This window comes from Ciconia boyciana, chromosome 13 (assembly GCF_034638445.1).
Source record: "Ciconia boyciana chromosome 13, ASM3463844v1, whole genome shotgun sequence".
Taxonomy (NCBI): Eukaryota; Metazoa; Chordata; class Aves; order Ciconiiformes; family Ciconiidae; genus Ciconia; species Ciconia boyciana.
Window position 1 is genome coordinate 4968218 of NC_132946.1, and position 20721 is coordinate 4988938.

Genomic DNA, 20721 nt, shown 5'->3' on the forward strand with positions numbered 1-20721 from the left:
GAAACCTTTATGCTCATCTGTAAACAGATTAAGAACGTAAAACTACCCTTAAAAAAAATAGCCAGTATGACTAGGAAAAGGAGCCAAGGTTTATATGGAAAATTCATATCCATAATTCCCCAGCATTGCAGCAATACCAGTAACACACAAGGAATGACTAATGCTCTAATGTAGGCACACTTTAGTTTGTTATTTTTTACTATCCTGTCACAGCCCTGCAGGATTAGATAATGCAGCCGAGTGCTATCTATACTGCTATTACCACCAGTGGAACTGCATTGATGGGAACAACAAATCCAAATTGGACTTGCTGCAGACAAGCCCCAAGTGGAAACTATGTATAGAGTCAGTCTGGAGGAGTTTAAAATCTACCAAGAAATACTGACGGGATGTACCCGGTGGCTGATCCTACTCTCAGAAACGGAATGTTGTTGGGATACAGGTGTAATGGTTTCCAGTAATGCAAGAGAACTGAAAAGAGGTTTCTTTCCCAGTCCAAAGAGGAGATGTCTCACCATTTTTTTTTCCCTCTCCATCTTCCTATAGTTTCCCTTTCTTGCTCTGCTCTGACTTTACTCTCTCTTTTAGCCCATTGTTGGAGAACATGGCTTGGATCTTTAACTCTGAGCCCAGAGGAGAACTTCTCCTTCATTAGGAAGAAAGACACTGGGGACAGGATGAAAACCCCGTGTCACTCCTGGAGCAGGGCATTCCCAGAACGGCTGTGTAAAGCTCATTCACAACTGAGCATGATGTTGGAACAGCTCTGCAGACTCTTTAAATTTAAAGGGGAGGGGAAAAGGAAAATCAATGTTTCAAACACCCTGCCATACCCCAAAAGCAGCCTTTTGCTGATGTTCAGAAGTGTCAACAATTAAAAGGCAATACCTTACCATTTCAAAGGCTTGGTGCTTTTAAAGTGCCAAGGAAGGTCAACCCCTTTGTTTAAACTTTGAGCAAGTGAAACCAATAACTTATTTATTGTATTACTTTCCAGGAGCTTCCCTCCATTCCCTTTTGTTTATCAGGGGAAGATACTGTCCCTAGGCTGACAGGTTTTAGACTACTGCAATGTGAAATGGCCACGATAATCCTTCTTTTCCCTCCTCCAGTGGCGTCTGGGATGGAAATGCCCACCCAGCTGTGCCAGCAGCAACACGCTTCCTATCTGCATATGCACAGTCAGTCACCAAGAGACATGGCCCACGTGTCCCAAACAGATAGGAGAAAACAGCCAAGGGGGCCACAGCAGACTGATTGAAGCTGCCAGCTCTAATGCGTTGAAATGTTGTCATTCCTCTTATAGGCTGTTAACAAGGAGGCACAGGGGACTTCCCTGCACAGCATCTTCTCAGCTACATTCGGGGCAGGGAAGGAGATCAAGCTTCTGTGCTATAAGAGAAAGGGGGCCCAAGGTAATGCTGAGGGACTGCCTTCTCCGGAAAGCGACCTACGATGGGGAGGTGACACCACGTAGGGTATTTTGTATGAACACGTGAAAAGAGTGAGGCCTGCAGAAACAGATGAAAACACTCAAGGACAAAGCAGCCTTGTTCTGACAACCTTCTCTGGCATTAGCGCGAGAGACAAAAGGACATTGCCCGGACACAGATAACCAGGTAAGAAGGGACAAGAGCTCTTTGCTAGAAGCAGCTTATAGTGGGGAGCCAGGTGCCTGGAGTCAAGTCTTTGCTTCTTTATCAGGCTTCTTTCTCCTTAGCATGGCTTCTTCTCTGTATTTTGCCTTCTCTTTCCCAAACCTAAATCACTATTTTTGGTCTCGGAGCTTTCCAGATGGTTTCTACTCCTTGCCTGTAAAATGCTGGGGATGGCCAGGCAGCTCTGAGTTACCGGCAGAGCAGAGCTTCCCTCCGTGTGTCAGCTACAGGTGGACAAAATACAGTTTGGGAACTCCAGGAACACCTGTGGAGCCACAGACAGGAGGGCAGAGGAAAATAATTGCAGATAACAGTGGGAAATTTGCTTTGGCATCTGCAAGCTTTGTACCAAGAGGTAAACTCAAATTTTTGAAGATGGTAAGAAAAGAGAGGTAAGAAGCAGTCGTCCCCCTGTCCCACTCCCATTCCTTTCTAAGCTACAGTTTCACTTTGAAGAAAGTGAGATGACCGGGAAACCTGCTTTTCTGAAAGATGATGCTAGCAACCAAGGTGGCATTTCAATGGAGGACTTCTAAGAAGGCTCTGTCTTCCAGCTCTTTTTACTCCTTCCCTTTCCCATTGCAGAACCAGCTCTCAGAGACCATTATTAAAAAGAACAACAACAACAAACCAGCCTCATCAGTTCTTGTGAATTCTGAAGGTCACCAATGTCACCATCAGTTATAACGACACACATCACTCCCCTCTTTACACAAGTGGATTTAGAACCTGTTTCAAGGCTAGTGTCTCTCGGTGCACTTCACTCCTTCTGCTACCTCCTCTCCGCACATACGCTCTCCTCCAGCAGCAGCTGCTGGAAGAAATTATAAATTCCATTATTTTTCATCCAGAACAGCTTTGCAGTATATGGGAGAAGCACTGGAGGCTGCAGGCTCATTAGCACCGGATTTGTATTGCTGCCTTCCATTTTATTCACCTTCCCAAATTAGTTGAACCACGCCTGCCCCAAACCTGTGATTTCTGTTTAATTAAAATGCAGGTAGTGGAGTCTCCTGAACTCCAGAGCCCACCACGCAATCAGATAGTGACAGCGACCTGGTAGAATAATGCTCTTGATATAGTGGCTGCTCTAACAGAGTCTTAATTTCAGTCGAGAAGAACAGCACCTCTGGTAGCAGCTGCATTTAGGGCTGGGATGAATATCACCACCCACTGAACACTCACTGCCTTCCCAATCAAAGCTGGCATCCCTGACAGCTGAACTGTTAAATGAATTAACAAGGCGAGAAGGGGGCTTGCCGAAGGGGCTGCGACTCCCTTCCTAATTTCTGCAAGTGGTGGCTTTCAATTTTTCTGTCATTTGTCGGGAGATGCACATGCTTCTCTAATGAGCAGGGCAGAGTTGCAGCCAGCTCTAAAAAGGCAACGTTATGAGGAGCTTCTGGTCCGTGGAGGAGCGGGATCCAGATGCTTGAGGCAGGTGGGGAAGGACACTGGCTCTCCTCAGGCTGAACAGGCAGCGCATCCTTCCCGGCTGCACCGAGCGCAAGGACTCCCAGACCGCTCTCCTGGCACAAAGAAGAATTGCTCTTCACATCAGTGAGTTTTGCAAACATCCAGGTAGAACTCAAAACACAGCCTTTGCTGGGGCTTTGATCTTATGGGCTACTGTAACAAGAAAAAGGTTTTGCTCTACCTGTAGCAAAAAAAAACAACAAAAAAAAACCAAAACAAAAAAAACCCCAAAACCCCAAAACACTTGTGTCCAGCTCCCTTATTCACCAGGCAAGTCAGGATACGGAGGTCTGTTACTCATGTCTGGCCCGTTGCCTACAAGCAGGTTGTTCTCTCCCAGAATTTCCCCCTGCCCATCAGTCAGACCTAACCCGAGCGCTTGGGCTGCCCGAGGAGGCTGTTGGCTGGGGTACAGCTCAACGGCATGCCAGAGCTCAAGAGAAACTCCCCATTTGGGTGCTTTTTACTTGTTTGATTGGTGAAACTGTCAGAAGGTTGGTTTTAATGGCATTCTTTTTCAAGTTTGTCAAGGGGCTCCATTGCCTATTTGAGCTTCTATTGTAAAAATCCAGATACGATGACAGGAAAATCTTCAAATCTAACAGGGGAGAGCACAAGAGGGAAGGAAGGAATTACAGACACTCCTTCTGCATCGCTCGTCTGCTGCACCAGCAGTAGAAGCTGAGCAGCACATCAACCGTCAGTATTATTTCCAGGTGCCCCACGCTATATGAAACACACACCAGGACAGCACAGAATCGGGTATTTTCACTGAACTGGCCCAAACCCAGCATATTTCCCCGAAGGCATGTGCTGTATATTCCTTTTTACAACCAAGAGAGGAATGTTCTTGCACCTACCGGAATTACTGCAACCCTTATGGCAGAATGAAGCACCGTTTAATGGTACTGAGACAGAAGTTATCTGGGGCCTTCAAACCAGGGACTAGTCCCCTTCAGTCATTTTGTGTTCAGTGCTATGCCTATGTTGTCAGCACTTGTTGTTTATTGGGAAGGTTTTCTCTATTTTTAACATGGATGCCCCATTGCTGAACCTAAGCAGACCCATTTTTTCCAGCTTGCTGCTTAACTGCCTTTACCATGGGTAAGAACATCAAGCAAACAATAACAACAAAAACTTGTATTTCCACAGCACGCTTTAACTCAAAGGTGTCACAAATCAATTTAAAACTTAAATTGCAATACCAGCTCCAATCACTTTACTCACAGTATAAATCACAGCCAGTTCTAGAGGTGGAAGAGGCAGTTATATAACAAAGCATAATAACTTCACACAACAAGAGTGAAAATCGGCAGGAAGATCCTACATTCATCATTTCTACCGCATGAACCTGGATTGTCCCTAACCAGAGGTAAATCCAGTATCTCTGAAAAACCATCTGAGTCACGCTACGACTTCAGATATACGAGCCCTGTCTGTGCAAGAAGGTCTCCCGGATATCTCAGTTTCCTCCCAAGTTTGGCTCCTTCCATTGCCCTGTTCCCTGTCTGAGTTATGATAAGGAAGACCTGGACTATGGGATTAAAAGACATGATATAACAGCATTTCCTTGTTTTCCCCAGCTGATTTTCTGTGCTGTGTACATGTGTATAAATGCATGTGCTGGCTCCATTTGCAGCAGTGAGATATTTAGCTCTGAAACAAAAATGTATTTTGAAGCCAGATACAGTTGGCTCCACTTGGGGCTTTCTTTGCTGCAGTTGCAGAAGTTGGAGCAGCAGCAAACTAGAAAAAAATGTAAATATTGCCAGCTGTCGCTCCAGAACCATGCTGCTCTGATTAATTTATGATGTTTTCAGAGAAAGATAGTGAATGTTACACCATATTTGAAATGAAAAGGTTAAGTAGAGTTTAAAAAAATGTGCAGTAGTTTAAAAAAATGTGCTTTGCTTAGTTTTGAGCAATAGAATATTTAATGAATAATAATAAAACGAATTAGTGCTGGGTTTGATAGCTTCTACATCCTAGCCTTGAGACAGTAGAACAAAAGTGTAATCAGATTCATTCACGGCGGCAGACTGAACAACAGGAGAGTGCGTGTCGCCTATTCTTGTTCTAAGCTTCAAAAGATGCTGCTGCAGAAATTGATACCGTAACTAAGAAAGATTTCGGCACCAGCCTCTCTCCAGCTGGGGTCACCATAAATACGGCACCACCGTCCTGGCTGTGAGGAAGACATCAGCTATTCCAGTCCCGCGCTTCCCAGCTAGAGTTACTGAGAAGAACAGACTCAGCTGTGGGTTATCTGGGCTCTGCAAAATCACCTCTTTCACAAAGCATTCAAAGAAGTCTCTAGTTAACTGTCTCACCCTGATTTCCACCCCCAGCCTTCCAATGGCAGGATTTGAAAATGATCAGCAAGTTACAATTCATACATACAGCCTGGATTCATTCACTAGACCCATAGTAAGTAGAGCCTGGATGCAGGTATAGGGTCTGCGTGTTCCTGAGAGTAATCACCATCTGTGCCTCCAAAGCTAGCATTAAACTGGACACAATGTCTCCTTGACTTCAGGAGCATAAAAATACAGCGAGGGGTGGTGCACAGGCAACGTCTCTACACAGAGACCTATAAAATAAAAGAACCAGCTTTCCAAGTCTCCCTTGTTTTGTAGTTTTGTTTCTTTTCCCTTGTGGCTTTCCTGTGCTCCACTTTTCACTTTTTTAACTTGAGTCAATTTTTCCCTCAAGCTAATTTGGTATGAACAGTCATCCTCCTGCAACTCCAAAAAATATTTTCTCTTCTTTCTTTCAAATGCCCTTTCTCCCTTATTCGTGTAGGCCAACTGGCTTTCAAGTGGCAAGAAACTGTCAGTGCCAACCTATTCCAGAACAGGATACTCCAAAAAACTGTTAGTGATTGTGACCAGCGAATTTTTCAGATCATTCATTTCCTGACAAATATTAAATATTATCTGGAGAATATTAAAACATGTCAGTACTTAAAAAAAAAAAAATCAACTCATTTTCCTTTTACCTACCTGCTTCGCCCACAAACACTTCCACTGGTGTGCTGGTAGGGCTCTCACCAATTACATTATATGCTGTCATTAGTACTTCATATCTCTTGTATTTCTTCAACTCTGAAAAAGTAAAATATTATAGTATAGGTAATAATTTGTACTGTATTACAGGTATTTTTTAGACTCCATCACCTCTTTATCACCAGGCTTCTCTCTCGCAAAATACAGCATTAAACAGTACAATTAGTGCAATCTCTACTTCCATCCTTCCTTAATTCACACATCACAGTGGGATTTGCATAATTATGAAAGATCTTTGCAATGAAATGGCTGGATTTTCCAGCGTTTCCTCACAGTGTTGCTCCAGTAAGAGGACTCATTCCTGATGGGTAACTAGCTAGAGGAACATCTCTAGGTCTTTCTTAAAGACAGAAAAAGGCAGGACTTTGCTTTGAATGTTCAATATATATGGGCTCCTTTTGATCTCTACTGGTAGGGAAGAACACGTCCTCAAGCCTTTGCCTAATCCTAGGGACTTTCATCCGGGGAGTCATTTAGCAACTGCACTGCTCAAGAACGTCACTGCCGAAGCAGGGTGCAGAAGAAGACCTGCAGCGGGGAAGCTGGAGTCCCATTTGAAGTACCGCATGGGTATCTTTCTCCTTCAAAGTGACCACAGCAGGAACATCAATCACAAAGAGAAAGGAGAATTTGAAGTCTGGACTCCATTTGGCCACCAGGCAACCAATTTCTTTGCTGACGTATAGAAACTACTCTGAAAGATGAGGTAGGAAAGCAAGAGCAGTGTGAAAAAAATCTAGAAAAACCCAATTGTATGAGGGTAATTAGTAGGCGCAAACAAGGGTGGAGTAGAATCATGTCAACGTCATTAGGGGAGGCAGCGCCTGAGCAGTTTCATTTCAGATTTTGCATTTTCAGGATGAAAGAATTGATCCTAACAGAAATATTTATCATCTAAAATACTTAGCAGTGAAATTAGAGCAAGACAGTGATCAATAATGTAAATTGCTGTATTTAAATGAGCACTGAAGTGATTAAGACACGCATGGCCAGGGGTCCAAATTTCTCCCTTTGCCAATAATATTCTCTGCTATCTATGAATCACATAGATAACTTAACTCTGTGGCTGACAGTATGCCATCGGTTTGGTAAGGTCCAATGTCTAATCATACAGGTTCATCTACTAATCATACAGGTTCATCTAATTTCAGTTTCATGGAAATGTTTACAAGCGTTGTGCTCCTATATCTGACTCAGAGTCCAGCATCGTTCCCTGGTCTCAGGTATACTGGGAGTGATGGCTGATACATCACTAACTTTTTGACGTGATACCACTAAACTCAGGTGCACAGCAAAACATGTAGCAGGCAAATCAGCAATCATGATGCTAAGTTCGTAAACAAACAAAGAAAAAATAGGAAGACGTATAGGATATAGTACTGGGCAGCTTGTACAGGGAAACTTTCATTGCTGCCATGAAAAGCCACAAGGGGGATTTTAGTGTTAACTGGATGTGGAAGAAAATGGAACACATGAGAGTTCATGCATGCAAGTTTCAGTGGGGATAGGGCTTCATTTTTTTTTTAGCCCATCACAATCTGTGACTCAAAAGCCTTGGGCAAAACCTATCTAGTGAACCATCATCACCACAAAGCAACTTGCCTTTTAACTCTGTCGAATGCTATTTTATTCATTTCCAATTGAAAACACCTCTGGAGATGCACATAAATTTATTGGGCCCTCTCTAAACTGGCCCCCTACTCCATGGAATGCCTGAGCATCGCAATGCTTGAATCACAGGACTAATGATGTGATACAGCTAAACTCAGATGGACTGCAAAATATGTAGCAAGCGAATCAAAATTCATTTAGCATCAGCAATACTGGGTTGTTACAGTCAATAATGTTTTGCCTTCCCAGCAGCCACATTTTTACAACAGCTACCTACTTGCATCATCAATGTCTCTTGATGTAGCGAAAGCAAAGGCTTAAAGAAAAAGAAACTCGAGAAAGCAGAATCATTAATCTGTGTTGATTTCTGCTAGATCCACTGAGGAGAACCATAGGAGTTTGCCTATAGTTTCGTTTGAACCATTACAAAGAGTCTCATCTAAAGGCAATGTGCACTTACGTGTTAATTCATACGTCGTTAATGCAGAGCTGCTGTTCACTGTCTTGAAGCTGCTTTGGGCTATTCAGGGTAAGCAAAGCAGAAAGCTTGTTACAGTGCAAGGAAATAGTTATTGCAAATGATGTACAGCAGAGACGGAGGCAAATGATGCAGCACACACATACACAGTTTGAGCTTTAGGACTGTACCTTGAAGGGCAATAAAATCACATCACTCTCTTGTAACACATCAAAGGCATCTCACTCACACGGGGCTGTTTCATTTCCTCCTCAAACAGAGAATCTCACAAATATACAACACAGAAATGTTCTGACTCCTAGACTAAATAAAACAAATGAGTAAAAAGGAAACAATTTCTAGGGGGAAAACTCCCACCACTGTATTATATCCTTATTTCTCAACATGCAAAATTCAAAACCTGAAGAGCTGCAGGGTAAAGACCTGGAACACGGGCCACAGAGAGCAAACACTTACAATAGGACAGGACCCGTTTCTTTAAATGTGTGTTAGATTTCCCACAGTTTCACTTATAGAATTCAATATTCCTGCTGTGAGCGAATCGCAATAATATGCTAAGCTGTGCAAACCATAGGTCAGTGAGGAGCAGAGGTGTACTAAGGTGAGAATTGTCACATTATGAGGAGAAAGAGGGAAATTTCTCTTAAAATACACTTGTCTCCACCCCTTTCTCTCTCTCTTGACTCCCTGGAGAGGTACAGCACGTTTTTTTCTACTCTACAGCTATTAGGAACATAGCTGCAGGGCCAGCCAAGAAGAGGGAAGAGAGGAAACCAGTTGGTCTCACAAGCTCCCTGGCTTGTGAGACTAGAGAGCATCCAAAGCCTCTAGTATATTATCATTTCATGATAATATACAGAGTCAGTCATTCAGCTTTTGTCCGGAAAAAACTGCTTGTGCATACCTACACCTATAGGAGCTTTACATCTCTTACTCTGTCCTGGTTAAAACTCTGTACAGCCTGAGAAGTCTCATTCAGCACTGGCCATATAGGTGAGGTCAGAGCTAGGTGCTTACGTTATATTTAAAGCAACCATTTTTCCACACCCCCACAAAAATCACTCTTGCTTTTGTAGAAACCACTCTTTTGGGTTGTGGGAAACATGGAAGATGATGTAAGATATTAAAATAGTCTCACTCAACCCTAGTCTGCTGCTCTTAGAGTGAGTATTATCTTATTCTGAATATGCCACTGACATCAAACAGGACAAAAGCTGGTCCCTCTGTGAGCACATCTCATTGCTGGACCATATCTGTCAGGCTACCGAGTGCTCACATCTTTGCCTCCCATCATCTTATTCTGCCTATTCTTCCCTCTGATTTCCTTTCTAGCCTTTGTCTAAAAATCCTTTTCATTTTTCTATTATTCTTCTCGCTTTCCACCTTCTTTCCATGTGAGCCAAAAACCCCAGTGACTAACATGGCAAGAACGCACCTTAAAATTCTTGCTCATTTTTACTATTTCCTTCCAAAATGGGCACAAGCACTTTGAAATTATAAAAATTCTGTTTAAAATTTGTCCTCAGCTGTTTTCTTATACTGCAAAAAGAAAAACAAAATGTCAATTACAAAAACTATTAAAAAATAGCCAGAAAGAAAAAGATTCCCAGCTGAGGAAAATAAAGTCCCTCTCTTTTTTGTCTGATGGCAGAACAAAGTATACCAAGGTAATCATGAAATGGAGGTAGCAGAAAGCAGGAAATCAGAGGATACATGGGGGACAGAACATCAATTCAAATATGCTGGCACAGATTGGAGTGCACCATTACAAGCAATGCTGATCAGAGTTATTAGTATTTTTCAGCAACTTCACCCTGATTGTGTAAAAGCGAAATTATCCCCAGCACTCTTAGACACAATTGTGTGTTATTTCCATGGGGCAAGAGGGCACACAGTGTCTGGTATAACAACAGATTACCATTCTGGGATATTATAGGGTCCAAAACACAGGCTTACGTGTGAGCTCTGCTCTTAAAGCTGAAGGGTTCTGGATGGTTTTGGATTCTGTTCCAGATCCAGTGTCATAATCCAGCTCCCGATAGTAGATCCGGTATCCCAACAGCAAGCCGTTCAGACTCTCAACTTTGGGTGGCTGAAAAACATTCACATTAAGAACAAGCTTGTTAGGACATGCATTGCAACAAATATCTGTCACAACGGGCAGTGGCTGACACCGGTCCTGTGCGAAGGGACGCAGCGTTCTCTGGTGAATATAGCCATTAATAATACACAGGGTCAAAGGCTGTGCAATTTGAAAAACACAAGATAAAGGCGACTTTGATGCTTTCACTCAGCTGTGACAATTGCAAAATTTCTTTACTTAAAAATTGACACCTGATGCACTACACTAAGAGCTAAGCTCCTTTCCTTCTTGGTCCACAGAAACTTGTGTGTGATAAAGAATATAAATAAGCATGCCCCTGAAAATGCATGTTGCTGGCCATCCACAGTGGAACAGCAAAACAGTATTTCACTTCTTCCGAGATGAAAAGAAATAAATTATTTTGTTGAAGACAGAATTTCTTTAGTGGCTATATTCCTTGGGGACTGTTCATAGAACATTCTTCCTTTGGCATTATTTTACTGAAAGACTGATAAGAAAATAACAAAAAATTGGTGTATTCTGGCTTTAATTAGGAAGATGAAAATAGGTCTAATAGCCCCAGAGAGGCATTTAAAGAGGAGTCACAGTACGATGGACTCTGGTGTGTTGCATAGGCCCAGTCCCACAGGCAAACCCAGGTCTCCTCCAGAACAGCTTGGAGCACTATGTTATGTATGGCCATTGGGCTGACTCAGATATGAGGTTTTTTTTTCTTCTGCAACGTGCTGGAAGATCCTCAAAGACATCGTACCTCAGCAAGGCTTCTTCAGCAGCCCCTCACATCTTCTTTCAGATACAGATATACAGCCAGTACATTGAAAAGGAGATTTTTGTCTGAATGGCTTGCTTAAATAGAGATAAGCAAAGGGATTCTTCATGTTTGTGAAAAAAATTACTTTCATGAGTCTAATACAGGCTAAGAACTGCAGAGAAGAAAAGATGCCCTGAGCCATTTATCTTCTAAAGATTCTTGTACTGAAATTTAAGGGGCTGAAAGTGTAAATGAAAAGGATTTTAATGATGATCTTGCCTTTAATCCAGAAAGATCTCTAGCAGTCTTGAGAACTTTACTAAGGAAAACCTTCTGTCCATTGTGGAAAAATTAACCACTGCTGCGAAACGCTGTCACAATAGAAGGTAATACCACATGTAATTTTAATGAAGCAAGTAAGAATCTTTTTACAGGAAAGGAGGAAGATATTTGGTAATAACCTAGCATTCTGCTTCCAGAAATGACAAGAATTTTCCATTACTTCATTATGATGGCAAGAGAAGAGTGAGGGCTGTCTGGTCTCAGTGCAAAGGACTTTGCTTTGGGTGAGGGCTGAAGGAATTAAGTAGAAAGATTGCAGTTTATGGAAACCAAAAAAGAAAATTATGTGAACCAGAGTATAAGAAAGCTACGCAGCTACCAGGAAAAGGAGCAGAAACTGCTCCTGCAAGAAGCTGCCTTCTTTTGCAGTTGTCCTGCCCAGAGCCTGCTGAAAGCAATCCAAATAGTCCCAAGATCTTGCTGTACAGCAAGATCTCTGCATGGTTGGAGAACCTCATTCATCACTGTTTCATGCTCATTATTGTGCTCCATCCTTTGGAGAAGCTCTGACCATATTTCACTATTATTTAGCATCTGCATTACAGAATGATCTAGGAATAGAGGATTGTGAGGAACCTCAAGAATCCTCAGGACTAGGCCCTCAAGACTGCAGAAAATCAGCTTCTTAAAGTCTTTTTCACAAACAGAGCAACCTCCACCAGAAAACAAGCTGATTTTTCTGCTTCCCAGTATTCCTATTGGAAAGCTCTTCCAAGCCTCACTACTTGGGTGGTTAGAAACCTTCATTTCATTTCTAATCTAAATAATTCATAGCTAGTTTATAACCATTTGTTCCTGTGCTAACATTGGCTTTTGGGTTAAATTGTTCTTCTCCCTATGGGGTGTTTACTCCCGTGATGTATTTTAAAAAGGGCAATCACATTCCCTCTCAGACTCCATTTTACAAGGCAAATAAATCAACCTCTTGTACAACAGCCTTTCCTAGTCTCAGACTGAGCCCCTTGCTCAAGGGACTGAGCAAACAGACCAAAGTGACAGCCTTCTCTATGAGCAATGACATGGTCGCTCATGGACCAGCTGAAAAGTTCTCCACAAGGTGGAGAAGATGAGATATGGTTTCCTGGCAATTACTTGTATATCTATCGTGATCTTTTTTTTTTTCTTTTCTAATCTTCTGACTTTCCTCTTTTGTTTTCTGTATTATACTGAACTTGCTTTAGCTCTGATGTTGCCCTAGCAGAGAAGGGCTCCGCAGCATGGCAGTGTCCTTGCCTCCCTCTGTCCTGGCAGGGAGGAGTCACAACGCAAAGCAGGAGGACTGCCTTCTCCAGAGACACAGCGAAGGGAGGCACTGTCCCACCAAGACACATCTTGAGTGCATCACCACAAAGGAGGAGAGAGGCTTCAAGAAAACAAAGCCTACCCAGCATGGAAATAAACTTCACACAATGAAAAAAATACTTTGAACACTACATAGATTTGTATTTCAGTTACTTATTACATAGAAGGAAGGTGCTCTTGGAAAGATTCAATGCCTTTTCCTATTTAAACTATTAATAATTCTTTTTTTAATTAAAAAAAAAAGTTGAGGTGGAATATCCTACAGAATCTTAAAAGGAAAACACTGCTGAAGCTGAGAAAGAGACTGTTACTCCCTGCTCTGCCATATAACTGCCTAACAGATAAAGCTTAACTCCTCATTGTGGTACAACACTGATTTGTTGACAGCACGCATTGTTTTCTTACATTTTCATGTGATTCTCCATTTTTTCCTTCCTTTAAATTTAGGACAGGGAAGCTCAGAAAATAAATGGCTTGAAAACTGTCTTTCTCCTTGCCATGGAAATGATGATTCTTTCCTGAAAAGGGTACTCTGCTAAAAGGTCAGGTCTTCCCCTTCCTATCTGTCTTTCATGGACAAAACTCTGCTTTTGATGTAATGGATTATTTAGGATTTTGCAGGAAGGCCTGAGGGATCTGCTGAAATAGGTAAAATGATTATGAGTGGCAGCCCGTAATGTTGTACAGAAGTAAGAGAAACATTTTTGTGCTGTTTAAAAATAATAATAAAAAAAGACTAAAATGTAAGTTTGAATAATTGTTATCTCTAAGGTAGAAGCAGAATAGTACATGATCCTGATGTTAACTGTAACATCCTCCCGAACATTTGAAATAACCTTGCATTATTGATACTACAGACCTCCATGGAAATTACTTATTTTCTTCCTACTTTAAATTTAGAAATAATGGACTGATTGGACCAAGCAGCTGAAAGCACAGATAGTGCATCTAGAGTTTGTTTTGTGAATTATTAACACAGCTCAAAGTTAAAAATTTAGCTTTGCTTGGAAATTTACTCTCCCGTTTAGCTTGACTGCTGTTTTCAGTTTACATTATTTCTTAGACACTGCTGTGAAACTTCCTCTTAATTGGAGGCTATTGTGGGACTTGAAGATTTTTGTTTATTTGAAAAATATTGTACGGCTGAATTACCAGGACCTATTAATATACATGTAGTAATGACATATAATCGCCCACAACTCCCTTGAGATGGCTCTGGCACAACAAGCCTATTTCATTTTCATGAAATAAAAAGCATCCAATTACCTAAACAACCACCTATTTCACATTAACTACACACCGATAATCAGTCAATTGGGGGAATGTTTATTTATGCGGTACATCATGCCTCACATCCTCTTTGTCCTCTCTTTGTATACCTTTTTTTCTTCACTGGGGGCTTTATTTGTAGGTGGGGTGGTAGATTTACATCTCTCCATAATTCCTTTGGTAAAACTGTTCAACATGTCTTCTATTTGTTCAACATGCTGTAAGCAATGATATTGCTCAGTATTATGCTGTGTGAACTTGGGCCAGCAAGCCAGCAGTACAGCCAGGCATATTTCTAAAGTGCTGGTGCATAGCAATAAACAGACCCTCATACATATATTTTTTTCCAAAAATGCAAGGAGCCCCATCTGTACTGTAAACGCATATGTACATTTTTCACTATAATGCAATCTGTCCAAAGTTATCCTTATTATGTGTGTGGGACACTGTCGCAGGAGCAGGGTGGGCAGAGGCTTTCCAGGATAGGTTATGGATAACGTGCAGTACCCCACTGGGTTCCCTCTGCTAATGCTCGCGCTGCAAAAAGAAGCCTCAGGCACTGGGTCACAAAATGTTCCAGCATCTCCCAGGAGGCCAGTATTGAAAGATAAAGGAAGGCAGAGGAAATGCCTATATAAAATGCAGACTTGGCACAAATACTTTCACATCCAACTCGGAGATATTACGGAGAGCTCAAATTTCCTTTCTTTTCTCTGAAGAAATCTCAATTTTTAGCCCTCAAAGAGCCACAAGAGCATGTGGAGTTCCTCAAAGGTATGAACAGGATCTCGGGCACAGCATAGGCTTCGGATTATTTCAGCAGCTGAAGGAGGCAGTACGCGATGCGAACGAAAGCGAGCTTTTGATTTACCTGATCTTTACCAGTGCCGCACTCTGGTGAACGTTTTCAATGTAAAGATGCGCGTCTATTGATATTGATGAAAGGACAGGAGGATCTGTTCAAGTAATGGTCTTGGGCATCGCTACAGAAACTCCTTTACCTCCCAAGCTTTCCCTCATGGGGCACAAAGTAAAAGCAACTGCCAGAAATTTCCATCCATCACTAAAATATATGCCTAGATCAGGAAAATAAGGAAGTAGCTGCTGTCCTTCAACTTTACTACAATACTTCCAGCTCAGGGAGATGTCCCTTGCAATGTACCATTAAGGTCAACAAGTCAAAGCAACCAAAAAACTGTTCCAGAAACATCAGAATTTTTCATTTTACCTACCTGCCACTGCACAAGGACAGATGAAGTCGTGTGGGGAGTTACTAACACAGAACTGGGTGGTTCACCTGGAACTAAAAAAGAAAAAAGGTAACCAAAGCAGTTATAGCAACAGGGTGGAAAACGGGCAGCTTTTATTCATCAGATTCTCTTTCTTCACTGCTGAAGAAAATCTTCTATCCCAGCTACTACGTGGTGGGTCTCAAAAGCGATGCGGTGGATATGAGTATTGCGATCCAGGCAGAAGCCAACCACTTCCCGCACATCCCCTTGCTCTATCTGTGGCCTCGGGAACTTGAGCGGGAAGAAGAGAAAAGCTGAGGGCATAAAATCTGGAGGAAGCTGCAGTGTGCCAGCCGCTCAAACACAACTGGATACGCATTTGAAAGGAAGTTAAACCACCTGCTTGTGTGCTTGAAAGTGTGAGCAAACTGCTCCCAAATTTGCCATTATATTTTTGCCACCCGAGTTGGGGCAAGCCCACCTTGTTTTTAGGAGTCTGTGTCACATATTCACAGATTATTTTATTTAGGGTAGCTTGATTTACCACGGGTTAACCCACTCCTGTGCCCATGGTCTATAACATACACACACACACACACACACTTTAGCAGCTCAAATACGAAGAAGGGAAGGCTTATCAGGAGCTGACAGCCCTCCACAGTGCAATGCTCTAGTGGCAGCACCAGGTTTGCTCAGCAGAATAAATGTTCAGTTTGTTAAGGAGGTGAGAAGCTTTCACAGTGTTTCCCCGCTGTATTGTGAGGAGGCCAAGCACAAATCCGGATTCACTGCAGCTAAATTCAAAGAGAATTGAAAATAAAAATTTAAATTCCAAAACAGCGAGCCAGTGCTGCCTCATTAGTACCTGTTACAGCCTGCACCAATACAGCAGCCACTGTTCAGGAAGGTGGAGAGTCAGGATGTCTTTAAAAGGCTGCTGGGCACATTATTCAAGTATTACATGGGTTCTTGTTTAACTTAGGATACTCCTGAGCTCCTTCCTCTCTTTTTCTGGTTTCAAGATCACATTCTTTAAACATTCCTTTGCAAAATTGTTTCCTATTTTTATATCTCAATGTCATATTTAACTAGTCATTCCTTGCGCTTATTAAAGTATTAAATACTTAAATATTTAAAGTATTAAATACTGGCTAATTCCTAGCACCATATATATATATATGTATCCCAGTGTTACCCCATTTCCCAGGCTGAGGGTAAATACTGATGCTTTTTCCGACTTTGCAGAGTTCCTTTCTCCATTCAAGACATCACAGCTACTTCTGCATTCAGGCATTGACTTTATACAATCAAGGAATTAGAAGCTGATCTCTAAGGCTAAAAATAAAAGCCTTGTCAATGTCATTCACAGTTTATTAGCCCTGATCTGCAGGATTAAATGCTCATGTTTCCAGGAGCTTCATATTCTTACTTATACCTCAGCAATTTTGCCATATTGCAGACTGATGTGGACTGTGAGTGAAAACAACTGAAGAAACTTCTTCAAATGTATGCACGGTTCTACATTTATTTTTAATGATCTCTTGTAAATTATTCAATTTTTGCAAAGATAATGGTTAGTGCAGAGTTTGGAAGCCAATCAAACAGAGTTTAATTCCATTTTGAGACTCCTGAAAGTATGATTCATTATCAGAGGGCACAGCAGGACACTTAAGGCTGCCTGTTATTAATTCAGCCACATCTCATTACTACCTGTATCAATCTCCTATGAAAAAAATTGCATCAGATGTTGAATTTTCACTCCACTGTCCCAATGGAGAACACGCTGCAGCGGGTCCAGCAAACCCCGGAGCCCTGGGGAGCGCCCAGCCCACGGCGATGCCCCCAGCGTGCCTCTCCTCCTCGCTTACCATCCTGCAGAGTTGTGACTGCTTCGGTCTCTGCGCTGAAGTCACTGTCTCCGATATCGTTGGTTGCTTTCATTCGCAGTTTGTAAGAGGTGAATGGGTTCAAGCTGTGGAATGTAAAAAATAAGGCTGAGGGATGAAATATCCCCACATCATCACAGCTTGCCTCAGAACAAGCCTCTACAGAGAGCCTGCCCACTGGCAACTAAAGTCATCGAGCAGTTTGTCTCTTCTCCACATCGCCTTTTCTTTGCAGCCTCCCCCAGCTTCCCCGGGACACGGGGGTGTTCGCACCCTTGCTGCCATCAGCGCCTTCTCAGATTTCCACTGGCCTGAGCTCCTGAAAACACGCCTGGATTCATAGCTGAATTGAGCTCCAGAAAACAGCCACGAAGCTGCAGTTCATGGAGCAGCCTACGACTAGAGCTTGTCGGAAAGGACAAGATGTGCTGTTATCCGAGTTTTGCATGGCTATGCGAAACCTGGCTTTCAGCGTGCTTTGCCTGAGATCGCCTCCAAACAGACCTGTGGGTCAGCTCATCCTCAGCGCACGGATGGGGATGACAGGTAGAGAGGAGGCAGGTAACGTGCCCAGGGTCAGCCAGTGCGCAGCAGGCACTGGAATTCAGAGCGCCGGCCTTCTGACTAATCCTCCAGACCATACCGTTTGATCAGTGTGTTTTATTCTTACTGAATTTCAAATTAATGCTATTACCTGCATTATTTAATAAAGACAGTAACAACAGGTTCCCTGCAGCTCTTTTATCTATGCAGTGCTTTAAGATACGCAAAGAGTGATTTCCAGCTGACATAACCTCAGCAAAGATTCTTCTGCCTTGGCTTGGCAGGGAGAAGGTGTGGGGGAGGCTGCCTTTTGAGTCACATGCAGAGGCTAGAAATGCAGAGCTGTAAGTTACGGGGGATTTAGCTAATTAATTGGTAGTGTCTAGCCATCAGCTGGCAGATGTAACACCGACTACAAACCCAAGTAAAGTTACTTGTAAGGAATGATTAAACATCAAAGGATAATGCATTCTGATGGGCAGCACTCTCGCATCACGCGTGCACTACTCTTCCGGGCTTGCACAGGAAAATGCTTTTAGTGAGGCGGGGAAGAAATCTTTTCAGTAGTTCCACCCTATTAGGACAGTGTTACTTACCTACAGCAACTTGAATAATTTGAATAATCTTTCTTGATCTTTTGTTCTCAGTAATGCCAATGTCAAGTCTAAATGACGTAGTTGGTTTCCTTGATTTTACAGGTTTTGACTGGAAAGATACTGGGTATAATTCAGGGTGGGTATAACACCTCCAAGGTCAATGAATCAGGTCTATATTTGTACCTATAATTGTCAAGTTTTCTTTTTTCTGCACAGTTAGATGAAAGGATAGCAATGTATCTATCTTCTGGCACATGACCAGGGAGCTGCCATATACCACAGCCACTGATGCTTTTATAACAGACCTGAAAAATCTGTATCTGAATGCTTTGAATACTTGATTCTCCAAAAGCTCACGGCCTTTTAGAAATAATCTGATTTGTACTAGCTGGCCAATAGAGGAAATGGACAGCAAAACAAGTACCTTCTCATAGACATTCAATTGCTTTCGCAGATGTTACAAGGACTTTAATTACAACAGCATCGCTGAGGATATAATGAAGCCTGAATAACAAAGTTTAAACGTTCTGATGCTATCTATAAACTTCAGTATGGAAACTACAGATAAAAATGCTTCTCGTTTCTTCTGGAAAAGCTTATACCGAGATAATTGCAATGCAGCATTGAGAGTGGATTTTAACATCAGTCACTACTGAAAGGATTTTTAACTAGTTGTATTTTTACAGAGCATTGTGTAGATACACATGGTTTAGCCCGAGTAGCGTTATCTACCGGGCTGAGCTTTCAGGAAAGGCTTCAAAAAGATGCATTGCAATCCAACTTTAATTAGATTTATTGCATGACCTTCAGCAAATCTCTCAATTGCTGTTCAGAACGCCACCTCTAAAATGGGAGCAGTGACCTCACTTAACCTCTCTCCCCCAAAAAAACTGTGAAGCTGAGCGATGCTTGCTTTGGCTTCCTAAATGTTAGAAGTAGAAAGTGTGGGAGTTTCTATGTTAGCCTGGGATCCTATGGTACCTTTCAATAATGCAGGATGTTGCGTCGTGGCTGATGGAAGAGGAGTAGGTTTGCCAGTCTCCATTTGGCAGTTCTCGCACTTGTACTGTAAAATATCGTATTGGTGAAGATCCGTCACTTCCAGGGATCCACTTCAACAGCAGACTCCGTGATGACACATCACTCTGGGGGGTCATCAGCTGCCTGGGAGGTGCTGGTCGTTCTGCAATTAAACCATAATTTGGTACTGCTTTGAGAGGAAATTCAAGCTAACATAAAATGTGACAGCCTGATCGGATTTTCATAGTGGTAATGCCACAGGAGATTGAACTTCTGGGTTTGCCCCATGAAGTACACAAGCCATCCCATTCCTTAACCTTCTACTGCAAAGAGCAGTAAAACTGATTCTTATCTCCCTGCATAAAAGGTCACGATTGAATATACATTTTCCTAGCAACAGACCTCAAACTTGGCAGGGTCTTAGCCTGGCAGGTTAAGGAAGAATCACTAGAAAGAGCAACCAAGCAAACCAAGGAAGTCTTTAATGAAACTCAGTTGTGCTTCCAGCTGCAATTGCTCTTTTGACAGAATTTGCCTGCAAACTAGTTCACTTTTTAACCTGTGCTTACTACTTGGTACACGGGACTACGTTCCCTCTGTGCTACATAGCATCCTCTTCCACCAGCTGCTCCCCCGTCGAGACATGAAGAAGAGGAAGGGATGAGCTGGAACAGGCTGGTGTGTAGCAGAGTCCAAGCGCATGACTTAAGCCAAGCCTTAATTCCTGCACCAGTTCTCTCTGGCAAGGAACTGGGAATCATCAGCAGCTCCTGCTACTGTTTCCAAACCCCAGCTTGGAGCTAGTGCAGAGTTGGGGCTTGAGTACCTGCTGCAGTTCACTTCCACACCTCCCCAATTCTTCCCTTCCTACCCGCTAACCTTGAACCTGCAAAGTCAACCCAGCCGGTGCCAATGCTGAGAGAGATCTCTCCAGAGTAATTAACCGTACACCTTTTAGATGAGGCAGGGAATGGTAATGCAGGTGTAAGCATGCCAGTCCCCAACTGTTTCAATATAGATCTCCTTTCCCGTCACTGTGTCTCTGCACTCCATCGATTTCAATAGAGAAACTCTATAGAGTGAGGAATAATTGTTTAATTGTTTATCATGAAGATTATTGATTCTGATTAAAATGTGTGGCATGTAATAAAGCAGAAATTGATTGGAGACACCGCAGTGACTTGCTTTTGAGAAGCAATTCAATTCAATTTCATCAGCACTTGTTTCCATAGACACACCTCCGCCTGCCCAATTCCTCACAGCTCTGTATGGCGAGCACTTCATTTCCCTGCCATCCCCTAAAACCATTTCCTATATGTTTTGGCATTTCTCTCCAGCATGCTCTTGCTGACATCAGTGCCCAAAGATTTGTAAGCCATTAGATGGAG

The 20721-nt window shown here is 42.5% G+C and overlaps 1 protein-coding gene across 4 annotated transcripts in view; it reads right to left on the reverse strand.

Annotated features, from left to right (window-relative positions):
- The window catches only part of SDK1 (sidekick cell adhesion molecule 1), a 427429-nt gene that overhangs the window by 42836 nt on the left and 363872 nt on the right, over positions 1 to 20721 (reverse strand). For 3 of the 4 annotated variants that reach the window (XM_072878276.1, XM_072878277.1, XM_072878279.1), the window contains 6 exons: positions 19295 to 19496; positions 17157 to 17260; positions 15289 to 15359; positions 10245 to 10380; positions 8271 to 8330; positions 6137 to 6238 (listed from right to left, as the gene is read on the reverse strand). In XM_072878276.1, the coding sequence (XP_072734377.1) occupies positions 6137 to 6238; positions 8271 to 8330; positions 10245 to 10380; positions 15289 to 15359; positions 17157 to 17260; positions 19295 to 19496 (675 nt within the window). The remainder of the gene's footprint in view (positions 1 to 6136; positions 6239 to 8270; positions 8331 to 10244; positions 10381 to 15288; positions 15360 to 17156; positions 17261 to 19294; positions 19497 to 20721) is intronic. The other variant, XM_072878278.1, reaches the window with a different exon arrangement.